At 38.0% G+C, this 17,972-nt stretch overlaps 1 protein-coding gene across 1 annotated transcript in view; it reads right to left on the bottom strand.

The window, feature by feature from the left end:
- adamts2 (ADAM metallopeptidase with thrombospondin type 1 motif 2) overlaps positions 1-17,972 on the bottom strand; it is a 151,444-nt gene that overhangs the window by 36,837 nt on the left and 96,635 nt on the right. The window contains exons 13-16 of the mRNA XM_012959749.3: positions 13,674-13,807; positions 10,327-10,450; positions 6,281-6,361; positions 3,689-3,855 (exon numbers count right to left, since the gene is read on the bottom strand). Coding sequence (XP_012815203.2) covers positions 3,689-3,855; positions 6,281-6,361; positions 10,327-10,450; positions 13,674-13,807 — 506 coding nt within the window. The remainder of the gene's footprint in view (positions 1-3,688; positions 3,856-6,280; positions 6,362-10,326; positions 10,451-13,673; positions 13,808-17,972) is intronic.

Raw genomic sequence — 17,972 nt, 5'->3', positions numbered from 1 at the left:
CCTGTTTTTATATGGTGAACAATATTATACAGCATTTATTAACAGAATTCATGTTTTGTTTAGGCCCCAACCTTTCTCAAGGTAAATAGTGTAACAACCCACCACATTTAAAAGCCTAAATTGGTGGAATGTGCATAGTGACATAATACCCCTTTAGTGATGTCAGCGTTACATCACTAGCAGTTTTAGTGCAGGGCTTTTCTTTATTACAATATCAGTGTTACATCACTAGCAGTTTTAGTGCGGGCTTTTCTTTATTACAATATCAGTGTTACATCACTAGCAGTTTTAGTGCGGGGCTTTTCTTTATTACAATATCAGTGTTACATCACTAGCAGTTTTAGTGCGGGGCTTTTCTTTATTACAATATCAGTGTTATATCACTAGCAGTTTTAGTGCGGGCTTTTCTTTATTACAATATCAGTGTTACATCACTAGCAGTTTTAGTGCGGGCTTTTCTTTATTACAATATCAGCGTTATATCACTAGCAGTTTTACTGCGGGGCTTTTCTTTATTACAATATCAGTGTTACATCACTAGCAGTTTTAGTGCGGGCTTTTCTTTATCACAATATCAGTGTTATATCACTAGCAGTTTTAGTGCGGGCTTTTCTTTATCACAATATCAGTGTTACATCACTAGCAGTTTTAGTGCAGGCTTTTCTTTATCACAATATCAGTGTTACATCACTAGCAGTTTTAGTGCGGGGCTTTTCTTTATTACAATATCAGCGTTATATCACTAGCAGTTTTAGTGCGGGGCTTTTCTTTATTACAATATCAGCGTTATATCACTAGCAGTTTTAGTGCGGGGCTTTTCTTTATTACAATATCAGTGTTATATCACTAGCAGTTTTAGTGCGGGGCTTTTCTTTATTACAATATCAGCGTTATATCACTAGCAGTTTTAGTGCGGGGCTTTTCTTTATTACAATATCAGTGTTACATCACTAGCAGTTTTAGTGCGGGCTTTTCTTTATCACAATATCAGTGTTACATCACTAGCAGTTTTAGTGCGGGCTTTTCTTTATCACAATATCAGCGTTATATCACTAGCAGTTTTAGTGCGGGCTTTTCTTTATCACAATATCAGTGTTACATCACTAGCAGTTTTAGTGCGGGCTTTTCTTTATCACAATATCAGTGTTACATCACTAGCAGTTTTAGTGCGGGCTTTTCTTTATTACAATATCAGTGTTACATCACTAGCAGTTTTAGTGCGGGGCTTTTCTTTATTACAATATCAGCGTTATATCACTAGCAGTTTTAGTGCAGGGCTTTTCTTTATTACAATATCAGTGTTACATCACCAATATCAGTGTTACATCACTAGCAGTTTTAGTGCGGGCTTTTCTTTATTACAATATCAGTGTTACATCACTAGCAGTTTTAGTGCGGGCTTTTCTTTATTACAATATCAGTGTTACATCACTAGCAGTTTTAGTGCGGGGCTTTTCTTTATTACAATATCAGTGTTACATCACTAGCAGTTTTAGTGCGGGGCTTTTCTTTATTACAATATCAGTGTTACATCACTAGCAGTTTTAGTGCGGGGCTTTTCTTTATTACAATATCAGTGTTACATCACTAGCAGTTTTAGTGCGGGGCTTTTCTTTATCACAATATCAGTGTTACATCACTAGCAGTTTTAGTGCGGGGCTTTTCTTTATTACAATATCAGTGTTACATCACTAGCAGTTTTAGTGCGGGCTTTTCTTTATCACAATATCAGCGTTAAATCACTAGCAGTTTTAGTGCGGGGCTTTTCTTTATCACAATATCAGTGTTACATCACTAGCAGTTTTAGTGCGGGGCTTTTCTTTATTACAATATCAGTGTTACATCACTAGCAGTTTTAGTGCGGGGCTTTTCTTTATCACAATATCAGTGTTACATCACTAGCAGTTTTAGTGCGGGCTTTTCTTTATCACAATATCAGCGTTATATCACTAGCAGTTTTAGTGCGGGCTTTTCTTTATCACAATATCAGTGTTACATCACTAGCAGTTTTAGTGCGGGGCTTTTCTTTATTACAATATCAGTGTTACATCACTAGCAGTTTTAGTGCGGGGCTTTTCTTTATTACAATATCAGTGTTACATCACTAGCAGTTTTAGTGCGGGCTTTTCTTTATTACAATATCAGTGTTACATCACTAGCAGTTTTAGTGCGGGGCTTTTCTTTATTACAATATCAGTGTTACATCACTAGCAGTTTTAGTGCGGGGCTTTTCTTTATTACAATATCAGCGTTATATCACTAGCAGTTTTAGTGCAGGGCTTTTCTTTATTACTATATCAGTGTTACATCACTAGCAGTTTTAGTGCGGGCTTTTCTTTATCACAATATCAGTGTTACATCACTAGCAGTTTTAGTGCGGGCTTTTCTTTATCACAATATCAGTGTTACATCACTAGCAGTTTTAGTGCGGGCTTTTCTTTATTACAATATCAGTGTTACATCACTAGCAGTTTTAGTGCGGGGCTTTTCTTTATTACAATATCAGCGTTATATCACTAGCAGTTTTAGTGCAGGGCTTTTCTTTATTACAATATCAGTGTTACATCACTAGCAGTTTTAGTGCGGGGCTTTTCTTTATCACAATATCAGTGTTACATCACTAGCAGTTTTAGTGCGGGGCTTTTCTTTATTACAATATCAGTGTTACATCACTAGCAGTTTTAGTGCGGGGCTTTTCTTTATCACAATATCAGTGTTACATCACTAGCAGTTTTAGTGCGGGCTTTTCTTTATCACAATATCAGCGTTAAATCACTAGCAGTTTTAGTGCGGGGCTTTTCTTTATCACAATATCAGTGTTACATCACTAGCAGTTTTAGTGCGGGGCTTTTCTTTATTACAATATCAGTGTTACATCACTAGCAGTTTTAGTGCGGGGCTTTTCTTTATCACAATATCAGTGTTACATCACTAGCAGTTTTAGTGCGGGCTTTTCTTTATCACAATATCAGCGTTATATCACTAGCAGTTTTAGTGCGGGCTTTTCTTTATCACAATTATCAGGTTGGGTTTTACATCACTAGCAGTTTTAGTGCGGGGCTTTTCTTTATTACAATATCAGCGTTATATCACTAGCAGTTTTAGTGCGGGGCTTTTCTTTATTACAATATCAGCGTTATATCACTAGCAGTTTTAGTGCGGGCTTTTCTTTATCACAATATCAGCGTTATATCACTAGCAGTTTTAGTGCGGGCTTTTCTTTATCACAATATCAGTGTTACATCACTAGCAGTTTTAGTGCAGGCTTTTCTTTATCACAATATCAGTGTTACATCACTAGCAGTTTTAGTGCGGGGCTTTTCTTTATCACAATATCAGCGTTATATCACTAGCAGTTTTAGTGCGGGGCTTTTCTTTATTACAATATCAGCGTTATATCACTAGCAGTTTTAGTGCGGGGCTTTTCTTTATTACAATATCAGTGTTACATCACTAGCAGTTTTAGTGCGGGGCTTTTCTTTATTACAACATCAGTGTAACATCGCTAGCAGTTTTTTTTCCTGCCAAATTCTGTGTAGGGCAATGGCCTATGAGGCGATTTCTGCATGACAGTCCCCATTTCCAAGCAGCAACTCACCCCCTCAAAGGATTTAAACAAAGTGAAAAAGGTGGTAATATGTACATTTCCCAGGTCTAGCATACTCTTTAAAAAACAATTTATACTTACAAGTATGGTGATTGGATTATGAAGAGGTCCCATGGTCTGAACTGTTTCACGGTTATCGTCATTTTGATATTCCCATTCAATTCCCATGTTAACAAATATTTTAGAGTCTGGCAGGGTGACATTTTCATCATTCAGGATGAATTTCCCTGATGCTTGGTTTTTGATAGCTAGACAAAAATATAGACACAAAATGTAAAAATATTATAGCATTTAATACTGTATTTAATCCTGTATTTAAAGAGGAACGCCACCCAAAGACATATTATATATACATTATTTTAAAAATATGCAGCCTTTTCATTATTTTTAATGTAATAATATGGTTTGGAACAGTTACCTAAGTGCCGCCCCCTGTTCTCCTGCTGATCTGGCTGACTACTTTGAATACCTGCCTCCTCCAAATCCCACAATTCCCTGCACATGTGATGTCAATAAAGGAACATCACAGTGCAATGCATTGTGGGTTATGTAGTTCCTGCATGCTGTCTGTAAGCTGTGGAGAAGTTGTTACAATTTGTAACATCAGTGTTTTAGTCCATCTTCCCCCGCCTGGATTTCAAATGATGCAGAAAAGAAGCACTGTCTTGCAGCTGGATTTCAGCATATAAAATATGTATTTATTCATACATTTTGAAGATGCAGTGATAGGTTTATCAGGGGGTTCAGTGTTGTCTGTGGCTCTTTAACAAATTTTGCTTGGAAGCAGAGTTTATTATTTTAAAAAAACTAGAAGCATACAAATGACTAGTTAGGTGATCTACTACTAGGAATCATGGTATCCTTGCCAGTAGAATCATTATGTCACACTAAAATGCTCCCTTATCCCTCTGCTTATCAATAATATCTCGTTTGAGCACAGAAGACCAAAACTGTGCTGCATATTCCAGATAGGGCCTTGCTGGTGCTTTGTAAAAGGGAAATAATTCCTCTCCTCCCTTCCTGCTGCTGACTGGCATACTGGCATACAGTAGCTTGCTACAGCTAATTTTAATATTCACAAGTACCCCCAGATTGTTGTCCATCAAGAATTTGCCTTAGTCCTGTTCAGGCTGTACATAAATCCTTCCACTCCAACTGTGTCTCTGACTTCTCAGTTTATGGTACTACCAACTAGGACTCCAGGTACCCGAAATTGTTTCCGACTCCAACTACCCCAGTTTTGGTACCACTAACTCCCACCCTGATTCCAACTCCACAGCCCTGGTCCCATTAAGGTATAAGTGATTTTCATATTTTTAGCAACACTGAATTTCATCTCACACTTAGCTGCCCAGGTTGCCAGTATTTTCACACCCTGCTGCAAAGGTAACACGTCCTGGAAATAATTAATTGGCCTACATAGCTTTGTGTCATTTGCAAACACCAATACATTGCTTACAGTGCCCACACCCAAGTCATTAATGAACAAATTAAATAAAAGCGGACCCAATACAGACAACCAATAGAGTGACACCATAGTAAGAACCCTACTCCAGGGAGAGAATATACCATTAACAACCTCCCTCTGTATATGATCTTTTTGCCAGCTTTTTATCCTTATGCTAAAAGCATTACCAAGACCAACAGACCTAAGTTTAAAAAGCAGTCTTTTACACATCCCTGTATTAAAGGCTTTGGTAAATCTAAGTTGTTTACATCTACTGCAAGCCTACTGTCCTATGTCCTACTTAATTCAACAAAAAGAAATGGGTACAGAAGGCCAAGAAGGAACATAGGGAAGGGAACAGTCCACGTGTTGCTTATGTTACTAGCACAAAATTGTCACATTCCAGTTTTAGAGTTTCTTAGATGAGATGAGATGAGATGATTTAGACTAACTTTATGTAACAAATTCCATCTTCTGAATTAGTTTGGTTTCTGCAAAGCTTTGTAGGTAAATGTAATCAAGGTGAGCGTCTTATTAATGTATACCAACTAGTGGGCTTTTGAAAGTGGAGTAGGGCCATCCTATGCATAATCAGGATTATTGGGCAATAAATTAGTGGGGGATAAGTAATTTACCAAACCAAAAAATGAGACAAAGTCATAGAGAGAGAGTGGGCACTAGTTAAGCATTGTGCAGAGGGATTCGGTTGCTTTCTCATCAAAGCCTTGGTACCACTTCACTGGTATCCTGTCAGGAGCAGGCAATTTGGAACAGACTGTTGGGTTTATTGCTATTAGCCTGTCTTTAAGTGTACTGCAAATACCTTATATTTGTTTTGTAGAGAACAAGTTGAACAGTATCAAATAATTATCATATGGTCATCAAACACATGTCTAAAATGCATGCAGTGAATGTGCAAATTAGGGATATTTCCCTATAACGCTTATGTGGTATAAAGGTGATACCTTTATTGGCTAACTAAGATAACCATAGTAAGCTTTCAGAACATTTTAGTTCCTTTTTCAAGCTGATCAGCAGGGCAATCAACTTGAAAAAGGAACTAAAATGTTCTGAAAGCTTGCTATGGTTATCTTAGTTAGCCAATACAGGTATCACCTTTATAACACTTTTGTTATTTTTTATTTCAAAAGGGTTACCCTGTAAACATTTTTGACTGGCTAACACAGTACATCACCTTTTCCTGCACCTATAACCAAGATTCTTACCAAGATTGTGTATGGAGGCACCGGTTTCTTGAATCAGCAAATGACGTGCTCCCACTGGAATTTCAAATATTCTTACATTACCTTTAAAAAAAACCAAAAAAGAAACAAATATTCTTTAAAAAAAAAACAAATATTCTTCATAGCAGGTATCCGTTTATCAAAAACACAATGCAAAATGCTCCCTCTAACCCTTCAGTTTTTAATGTGTTATGTGTAGGTAACAGGGTAAAATACAGAGGCCCATTGTGTGTTACAGGTATAGGACCTGTTATCCAGAATGCCTGGTATTTTCCTGATAAGGGATCTCTCCATAATTTGGATCACCATACCTTAACCCAATAACATTGTTTTGCCTCCAATAAGGACTAATTATTTCTAATTATATTTTATTTGTTTGTAATGGAGTCTGTGGGAGATAGCATTCCCATAATTCAGAACTTTCTGAATAACAGGATTTCTGATAACAGATCCAATACCTGTAATACAATGTATTAAAATGACATATGTCTCACTCACACCTAGCACCTTAATTTCAGTTAAAGTGTGCCAAAAAAGAGAAAATAATGCATGAAAGGATCACAGTGCAGAAATGTAGTTTTCATGTTAAAGCGGTGGCTCGCCTTTGTAATAACATTTATATATGGCTCTTCTGTGCCAAAAGAAGCACTTTTGCAATCTATATACATTAGCGAAAGCATTTAGGAGATATTCACCTTGCTAATTCAAAGTGTATAAAACGCATATAAAAGTGTGTAAAAATGATTATTGACAAAATTTTCCGTTTGGCACATTTTTCAGTAGTTTTGCAAATTATTTGCTCATGACTACTCAAGCATATTAATTTATTTTATCTCATACAGCCATAAATTACCAGGGTAAAGTATACACTGCTTCCCCCAAACCTAAATGTCAGCAAAACGAAGCATAAATAATGCTGAATACTCACTCAAAAGCTTATAGGAACCATACTGCCCTGGTTTGCTCTATAGAGACACATCTTGTAATGTTATTTATTAATAAAATAATTAAAATATAAAAGCTCTAGTTGGAGAGCACTAATAGATGGGCTAACAATATTGTCACTAAAAAGTAGCTGCCATACGTGCCACTCTCTACACTACCCAAGCTAACATTTTATGAACGTATCAGTTATTTTGGGATTGCAATAAAATCAGCCATTTCATAATGTTTCGATTTTCAAAGTTATTTGGCAAAACGTAGCAAACTAAAGACTAAAGTTTTTACCAAAAATGTTCCTGCTTGTATCTGCTTTTCCTCATTTACATTACTTTGCTACCCTCTTGTGGGCAACTGTGAGATTTCTTTTAGTAACTGTTGCTTAGGTAGAAACACATCTGCCAACAGGATGGAGAAAGCTATTGTTTATGCTTCAGCCACTGTGTCCATGTAGGTCCATGTAGGACCATAAGTTATAAACTCAGCTTTTTTGAGGTTATTTCTAAATACATGAGCTTGCAGGGACCAATCTCCAATGGGTTACACTATATCTCCCTGATATCCTATATAGATTGTAACCTCTAACTGGGAAGGGACCTCCATCCTCTTGTGTCTTTGACGCTTATCTTATTGAAACTGTATCTATTATTTATTTGTGCTTATTGTAATACTTTGTATTTATCTATTATCTTAATACCCCCCTGTTTGTATTAATGTATTCTACTGTACAGCGCTGCGTACATAAGTAGCGCTTTATAAATAAAGATATACATACAGATCCCCTGGACCCATACCCATACATTTGGTGGTAAAACAGAGGCAAACTGTTCTGGCTATGCAACTGCTCCCATTTATGTGCTCATAGTGCTAGGTGCCTTTTTAAAACCATATTCTCTCACTGTGTTACTAATTAATGCCTCTTGTGTTTTTGACTTGTGATCCCTATGTTACAGGGTTCACCCCAAACTAATGACTTCTCCTTCTCTCCCAGGATACTTACTAACCCCTCTTCTACTTTCTGACCACGTGAGCAAATCATTGATTCATGCTCTCTCATGGAGTCACTAGGACTGGGGTCAAACCTGTTCCCTAATGGGGAATTGTTAAAAAAAAACTCCCTACTGGAAAAGGATGACACCCTTGCCCCTATACCTCCTATCTACTGAGAATATTTAATAGGTTCATTTTAAACCTATAAAAGGTTCGATAAAGTTTATTGCTCCAATCCACTAAGCCAAGTGGCTCGGAAGGTGAGATTAAAAGCTGTCTGAAGGAACTAGACTGGATTTCTTTAAGGCAATAAAAAATGTACTTTTAAAAATCTATTACAAAAAGTGGGAATGGTTGTTTCAATGTTTTTTTATATCAGTTGTCAAAACACCAGTTAGAGTTCACTGCTCCAAGATGTTAGCTTTTCAGTCAGAATTGTTACAACATTTAAGACAAAGACAGAAAGTTCTGTAACCTAGGCCAAGTTTCTCCCTCTTTTCTCATCTCCTGATATCATGATGTTGCCACAATATTGGCAATTGTTCTCTGTCAACCAAGAAAAGACTGGTTCCTTCCTACCAAAAAGACATATTTAGTGTAAAATATTTCACCATTTCTACCTGACCCCCATTAAACTGAGGATAAGAGGAAGAAAACTGGATGACTGCCTCTAGATGTATATGGCTCTGTTCTCCGCAGCAACATTTTGGTCTCAACCATATACAGAGCACCTTTTGTACTTTGCTTTGGCAAGCAGTGACAGTGGCAGTTAAGGGCATTTTGACTTCATCTGTTCTTAAGAGCAGATGGAGGGACCTTTCTAGCCTGTTGTGAGGATTTGCTTAGATTAATACTACTATGAACAAAAACGAAAAAAGAATTTGAGAATTTTTACCCTAGATAAGCTTTTAGAAATCCCATAGGAATAAATTGAACGTGGGAGAGTTTTTAAGTATTAAGCTTTAAACTGTAAATATTTTGATAAATCTGCCCCTTAGTATATTTAAAGAAGACCTGCTTTTAAAAACCATACATTGCATATTGCCATGTTACACATTTGCCAGCATTATTATTATTAGCACATATTTATAAAGCACCAACATAATTCAAAACAATACAGCTGAACTAGAAAAGGTACAAAACACTCTCTTTAATAGGATTTATGTTTTTATTCTGCTTTTCTGTCACTGTCACACACCCCTATTTTTACATTATCTGTCCCAATATGTAATTTCCGGTGCCTACCTAATGAGCAGTTTCCCGAAAGTTGTACAGTATTACTATAGAGCAGGGGTCCCCAACCTTTTTTCCTGTGAGCCACATTCATATATGAAAACAGTTGGGGAGCAACACAAGCATGGCAAATCTACCTGGGGGTAACAAATAAGGGCTGTGATTATTTGGTAGCCCCTATGTTGACCAGCAGCCTACAGGAGGCTCTGTTTGGAAGTACACCTGTTTTTTATGCAACTAAAACTTGCCTCCAAGCTGGAAATTCAAAAATCAGCACCTATATTGAGGCCACTGGGTTTGGGGAGCTACATGTTGCTCCCGAGCCACTTTTTGGGGACAACTGGTATTGAGTCTATAGTCTGAGATTCCAAAAGGCCACCCCATTAGTGCATATAGAGAGGGATTATTGCTTATTTGCACATAGCAGCATATCGCTACTAGGGATGCACCAAATCCACTATTTTGGCATTTGGACAAACCCTGAATCCTTTGTAAATGATTTGCCTGAATACTGAACTGAATCCAAATTTGTATATGCAAATAAGGCCACGTAAGGGACAAAGAGAACCATGTACTTCACGCGCGGTGACATTTTTTTTTAACTCTCATGTTTATGTGACAAAAAGTCACATGATTTAAAGGAGTAGAATTGGCCAGGCACATGGATTCGGCTGAATCCTGCTGAAAAAGGCTATATCCTGGCCAAACCCGAACCGAATCCTGGAATTATGAAAAGAAAAGAAATGTAAGAGACTTTACGACAAAACAGACTTTAAGTATCTAGTATAATATTATTTCCTTTACTGTAAATGTAGAGTAGAGGCTCTTTCTTTGTAGGCACTTACAGTATTAGCACATTAAGGTACCTTGTTTCCTAGGCGTTCTTGTGAATGTTCCTTTTACAACTTTGCAGTGTGAGTTATCACCACCACACACCCCACACTTATCTTCTTTTTTTTTTGAGCCGATTACTTTGTCACAACCAACTTTCTGCACACACAAAACAGAACAAAAGACACAACTTTAGTTGTGCTAGCAATGCACACACAACCGTTTATATGCTTCATTCAGCAGTGGGTGAGGATTTCAAAGGAGTAGAAAAAACATAGAATGTATCTGGAGAAAATATTTAGCGGTCAGAAAAGGAATACAATATTAGCCTTAGTGAGTTAGGTAAGGGAGAAATTATGGCAGAAGAGGGATACTTTTCAGGGTGGTGGGTTAAAGAACTGTGTGTGTATATGGATATTATGTGAGAGGATGGTTGAGGCCATATTCTGAGATAAAGAGCTTTGATGTGCAGCCTTGCTGAGGGTAAGAGTTGAGGTAGCTAGGGAAACCATTGTAGAAACTATGGATTTGTTGTTTGTAACCTGTGGTTTGATTGCTCTCCGGTTCCTGGTATGGTTGTTAAAATAAAAGGGTTTACAGACTGACTTGACCTTGTTTGAAAACAGTGGTTTAATTTGATATAGTAGATATCTATGCTATATAGGCTAAGTAAATCTAAAGCAACTGGACTTGCTAATCACTAAAGATGTTTGACTACTCACCCGAGCAGCTTCTTCAGTTCAACAGACTGGAATGGGAAGTGCTCGGCATATAAAACTCCTCCACTAATCCAATTACAATGACACATTGTAACATTTCAGAGAGGTGACACCTGAAACTCACAGAGGTGTGAATGCTGTGGGGTTACTGTGGGAGGATTACCAAAGTATCATACAACTCATAGAAACAGCTGTTACCTGCAAGAGCTCCATGAATGGATGTGTGAAGAGTTCTGAAACTGCCGGGGTACAGATTTTAAAACAGCACTGTATGTAGCAGACAGATGGTGTTGAAGGCCCCCACCTCTGTTTAGGGATGGTTTTTCCACTTTAACATGAATAGCCTCTTTTACACTTCAAACCAGCTGTCTTCTTTATCCAAAATCAAGACATTGCTATCTTCAAAGGAGGGTCCCTTGTCTTTTAGGTACAGAAAGACAGCTGAATCTTGCCCCTGTAGATTTCCCTCCCTATGCTGAGCCATTCATTTGGTGAGCAGTTGCTTTCTCTCCCCAAAGGTCTGTGCACTCCTCGCTACACTGGACTGCTTATACCACATTGCTTTGTTTTTCCTTGAGTTGCATGATACTTTGTAATGTTATCAAAGTAACCACACAGCAGTCACGTCCCTGTAACTTTCAGGTGGCACCTCTCTAAAAGTTACAATGTGCCAATGTGATTGGGTTAGTGGAGGAGTTTATATACCATGACTTCCCATACCAATCAGTTGAAATAAAGAAGCTGCTCGGATGAATAGTGAAACATTTTCAATGATTACTTAGAAGTCCAGTTGCTTTAGATTTACTAAATTGAAGGGTGGTTTTAACTTGATCACACATTTTGGCTATTGACAGAGGGGAATAAGTATTTAATCAGACTCTGTATAATTAACTCATTCTCATTTATAAACACAGGCACAGTAGGGTAAAGCATGACAGTAAAATGGTTAGGAAACAGAAGGATCATTTAAATGACGATGGAGCTGCGCCTATGGAATGGGTGGGATAGACTGAATAGAGACGGGGCAAGAGAGGAGCAAGCAGTTGAGAGAGGAAGTATGGGACATGGGCAGATGAACAAATATTACACAAATAAAAGGCATAGTTACCTCACTGTGTTTTTACTTTATATTTTTTGAAGAATATGTGCTGATCCATATATCTTTTTTTACTTGTACTTTGGTATTTACCCCTATGAAGAAAAAGTTGAGCTCTAATGCTCTAACTGCTGTATTTGTATACATCCACCTGTAGTACAGCACTGCGGAATATATTGGCACTTCATTATTATGTGGTAATAATAACAGGGGCGGGTTGCCAATATAAAAGTACTTGTATAAAACAAATCGTCTATTTTTTAGTTTAAATCTTTATAACTGCAGTTGTTTTAACTTTAGCATTTGTATTTGGTATTTCATGGAATATGTCTACTCTTTATCTTGTCATTTTAACAACGTACAGTACTTGGAGGGTTGCATGCAATTCTTAACTTCCTGCCATTCCTCTATTATCTAAACTGCTGGAATTCTGCCTTCCTTGACCTTTTTCCTATTTATCGACTTTGAGCGTTTTCGTGTTCCTGTGCCGTCTGGCTGAGCTTTTGCTGACCCTGACGGTTAAATTACAACTTTGCTTACTCCATCCAGTTTCCCCATCTGTTCTTATTTTGGCTCCCTGGCCAGGACTTGTGGGAGTTGTGGGATGCTCATGAATCTAAAACCTGGCAGTGCCCGTGGAGCGAGGGCCAAGCCACAAGGCAATGATCGGTATCAGAAATATAAAAGGACACTAAGATCCTTATCCTAGGTTTGGTCACAAAAGATAAAGTAATATACAGTCTAAGAAATAGTTTTCACCTGAAGTAAGAAAAATTGCTGCTTAATAAATCTTTATGAAATCTGTCATTGGTGCATCAGCAACACATATATCCTCTTAATATAAATTTATTGCAAACATACAATAAATGCCTTTCTAAAAGAGCAGTTACTGCATTGGCATGCTTTATACTAAACAGATATTTTAAATGAACTGCAGATGGAGAAATGCAATTTTCTCCTTGTAAACACCCAGAACTGTTGGTGTAATAGCATAGATCAGCACTTTCCCAGCTGCCAATCAAATACTGAATTTGCCCAGAAGGAAAGTGCCCTGTGACTAGTGTCTGTTTATAGACAGTGATGACAAGTTATGAAAAGCCAAATGAAATGCAAAAGCAATAGAAAATATGTAAGAATTTAATTAATTAACAATTTAAAGGTAACAGTATAGAAAAATGTGATATGGGAGTAGAGAGGAAATGGCAGAAGGCTTTTCAGGTGCTGGACAATGAATAGACCCAATTCTGCCCAAGGTCAATGTACTCTCAAGGTGCACAAAGTTACTGCAGCACACAAGACAAGATGCAAAGTGCTTAATTGTGATTTAGTGGTTCATAAAAAAGACATATATCAAAATGGCAACGTTTTGATCCTCACTGGGCCCTTTATGAACCCCAAAAAAGCTTGATAAAGCACCCATCTTGTCCAGTGCACTGCAGTAACCTTGGACACTTTAAAATAGAACTTGTAATCTGCCATATAAATAACATTAACTCACATAATAGCAGCCTAGTGGTGCCATCTGGTTTAAATCAACTGATCCTTTTTGTGCTTTATAACCACTTACCAGACATTCACCACGAACACAGATGTTGTAAGAATCTTTGTATGAGCACCGTGTTCCATCATGTGTTAATCTTTTCATATATACTACATCGCCAGTTTCTTTTGATTGGCAGTAAAGATGGCATCTTTCTTTTTCTGGAAAAAAGCACAATTTATGCATGTTTAATTTAATTACACATCTGTGTAAAATATGTGCATGTAATAGAGGTTACTAATAACATTTTCATTAATTTAGCATGCTAGCGTGCCATATGAGCCATACAAGGCAACATCACCATAATGGTGGCTGAGCAGTGCAGAAGCTCTCAGGCCTACACTCAGCGCCAGATTCGTGTTCCGGGTGCCCCTAGGCCGCCCCCGCTGGTCGCCCCCCCTCACCTAGTGCACATGCACGAACACGCGAACCCCCCCCCCCCGCCACGGCAGAGAGCGCGCATGCGCATACCATACATTTAAACTCCCATACGGAGCAGTGGGAGAGGTCACCATTGCTCCGTATAGGAGCAAAATTGAAAAATTTAATTGCAGCGGGGCGGCATGCCGCCCCCAAATTTCTGCCGCCGTAGGCCCGGGCCTTTGTGGCCTCTCCACAAATCCGGGCCTGCCTACACTGCTGCCCGGTCCAGGTCTAAACGGATAAAAATCTGAATTCGACAATTCGCCAGATCCAACCTATTGGTCCCCAAAGTTTTGTCAACCTTGATGTAAGAGAATATTCATTCCACACCCACAAAACAGCCATAATGGCAGAACGGCACCTTCATTAGCTTGTGCCAAGGGGCAGGTGCAAATGTTTGCAATAGTATGATACGGCAGCATGTTACTACTTTTTAAAATAACTGAAAATCATTTGTAGCTTAAGCCGTTTTTGTTCTTTTTTTTAACATTTTTAAAATGCTTTACAACAAAAAACAATGAAAATGTTTCCTATGAAAATGTTTCCTATTGTTTAACCAAAATGTGTTATCTATGAACACAAGATGGCAGTGTTTTTTCAGTGCTATAAGGAAGCCAAAACTTGCCCTAAATACAAACCAAACAAAAGAAATTCTGGGAAAGAATTCCAAACTCTTAAAAAAATCCCATTTACATGGGTTTATCCTATAGGCTACAGCTCACCCACTGGGTTTGAAGCTGAAGCCAGGATAATAGCTGATCAGATTCCCAACTACAGACCAGTTTCGCCTTTCTTGAGGCCCATCAGGCTGATCAGCTATTATCCTGGCTTCAGCTTCAAACCCAGTGGGTGAGCTGTAGTTTGGAATTCTTTCCCAGAATTCCTTTTGTTTGCTTTTGTCTGTATGAGGCAGTCTCCTCAATCTTATTTATTTGTTTAAATACAAACCAGAAAGACTTCTCCGTATTTGGTTTCGGCATCAGTAACTACCCTTGGAGTGTGGCTCCAGGTAGTAACCCTGTATGGGACTGATATCTCCACTTAGGGTCAGATTTACTAAAACTTATTTCTCATTTTCTTTTATTTTAAAATTCGAATAAACTCGTTTCCAAAATGAAAAATCATGTGCCAGAAAAGTTGTGTAAATTCAGAATTTTTCAACTTGTCGCATAAAAACTGCGACTTTCTCGAATTATCGCACAAAATACCAGCGTCAAAAATCTGAAACCTCTAAAGTTTCGAAGCAAAAGAAGGATTCTCCAGCGACAGGAATGGACCTCTGCCATTGGCTTCTACATGATCTCAGCAAGTTTTAGCTGTGACTTGTTGGATTTGGATTTTTAGCTGTTTTGACACATAGTAAATATCTGAAAAGTCACAACTTTTTATTTCTGTGACTTTTTACTAACCATCGATTTTTTATTTTAAACGTGGTTCCAGTCTAAACGGCTAAATATCTGAATTCGACAATTGGGCAGATTAAACTTGCCAAGTTGATGTAGAAGTCAATGGCAAAGGTCCCTTCCCTTCCCTACCCTTGAAGTTCTCTCTTTTGTCCCACAGCAACAATTCCATAAAGCCGGAATTTTCACAGGGACAATTTTAAAAAATCAAGTTTTTACGAGTTTTTCACAGCAACTTATCCTTGTGACTTTTATTTTTGTAAATTTTAGACATTCGGGAAAACAAATATAGCCGAATTTTAAAAACAAAAATTATAAATTATGGAGTTTTAGTAAATCTGCCCCTTAGCGTTTAAATCCAAATCGGGAAAAAAATCAGACGGTTAGTAAATGGCCCCCTTAAAAGAAAGGGGAGAAATGTGCTTCTTGTGGTTAGGGCTTAAAACTCATTATGCAAACACATATATCCCGTGTGACAGCTTAAACACCATAGAAACACACAAGCTACCCTTTCAGGCCTGCTATTTTTATTAAATGTTTAGAGCATTTCTCTCTACTACAGAAAGAGACTGCTAGAAAGAAGGATATGAATGCTTGAGAGTGCATGGCATGCCAGAATTTGTCCCAGAAACATTGTGTGCTTGAATTTGTGTGCTTGAATTTGTCCCAGAAACACTTGTGCTTACTTATGGCTACTCTCTAAATCAATGGTTTATGGTCCCTAATGCAAGTTTGGAGGAGGGCAGTTATTTGGTGTGTTGCAACACACGTTTGGGATGCTGGGTTCTGTGGGAATACATAATAAATGAATATATATTAATATTTATATGTATTTCTATGGAGAGAATTTCATTATTAATTCATTTCTAGCATTTCCCTCGAGGCAATAAAAGTCAGAAGTTGATCTTGTATATTAGTATGCCAGTCAGGTATCCGCAGCATGCGCGAGTCTGTGTGATCCTTTTAAGCAGGTAAGGACAGAGATTTATACTGCTCCCATAGGTGCTTTGTCTGTGTGAGCCAAGCTGCTATATTCGATGGCAAGGATATTCCTGTTCTCCATTCCAGTTAATTTAAGGGACCAACATCACTGGATACAGGGGCTTAGTAGTAATGTCAAGTGTTTTAATTGTTTCATAACAAATTCATTTACCTTGTTATTGACTAGGGGATGCACTGAATCCACTATATTTGAAATCTGAATCCTAAATACGTAAATTAGGATACGCACACAGTGAAAAATGTCAACCTTCCGTGTTTAGGTGATAAAAAAATCATGTGATTTTAAGAATTCAGATTCAGTTCAGCCAGGAGCATGGATTTGGCTGAATGATGTAGACAGTGCTATGCTAAGACAATTTGCACATGTTTTTTATTTTTTGTTTCCAGTGTGGAATATAAAATGTCTAACTGCTAGGGTCCCACTTGCCTCTAACAATCCGGCAGTGATTTGTATGACAGGCTGGAAGACGAATAAGCAACGGTGTGCACAGAAAGTGAAACTCTACTAATGAAAAGTAGCCTTGTTTTTAACCCACATTTTAAATCTCAGGTCCAGTTATATCACAGAGAATTAACAATGAAGAACAATTGCAAATTGCCTCAGAATATCAATGTCATACAATTCTAAATATTTTGTTTTCCAAATGTCCAAATGAACAGCGCTTTTTAAAGAACAAGAAAACCCCAATTCACTGGACAGGGGTCATTTAAATAGGGGTCTTTCTATAGCAGCATCCCATGGCCATCTATAGAGTAGACTTAAGCTGGCCATACATTGAAAGATCTGCTCGTTTAGTGAGATCATCAAATGAACAGATGTTTCCACCAAAATTGGCAATATCAGATTAATCTGATCGTTTAGCCCTTGGGCCAAATGATCAGATCACATTGACAGGATACTAACCATTGGGATGAGGACCACATCAATGAGCCCATGTGCTCTTCATGTTAACAGGATTTTTAAACCCCAATTTAGGCCAGATATTGGTTGGGCGGGCTTGTTCAAGGGCCTCATACATGGGCCAATAAGCTGCTGACTCGGTCCATTGGCAGCTTTGCTTTTTTTGGCCCGAGTATGGCCTTTACACTTGTGATTGTGCAGTATAATAAAAAAAAATTCGATTTCAGAGTGCTGTGAATGCGCAAGTCTGTACATGTACTATGGCTGTACAATACTTCTATAAAAAGACTGGCACATTTTTTTGTCCAATAAGAAGCATCACCACAAAGACAGAAAATAGCAATTGATTTCCTAGGGGTGGTATCTAACATATAATTCCCTGGGGGGAGGATATCTAACATATTGGCACCCCCTGTGAAACTGGGACCCCCCTGTTTCCTTGTCCATGAATATCTGGACCTTGGCACAGCTGGGCATTAAAACTAAGTTTGCCTAAATCAGTGCCACTTCAATGCCTCTCCAGTGCACATAGTGTTACATTAAACTATGCTCACTACTGCTCACTACTAGATGCTAGGTAGTTGTTACATTTCTTTG

The sequence above is a fragment of the Xenopus tropicalis genome, chromosome 3 (genome assembly GCF_000004195.4).
Source record: "Xenopus tropicalis strain Nigerian chromosome 3, UCB_Xtro_10.0, whole genome shotgun sequence".
NCBI lineage: Eukaryota > Metazoa > Chordata > Amphibia > Anura > Pipidae > Xenopus > Xenopus tropicalis.
The sequence above is the reverse complement of the archived record's forward strand: the minus strand, read 5'-3'. Positions and strand labels throughout refer to the sequence as shown.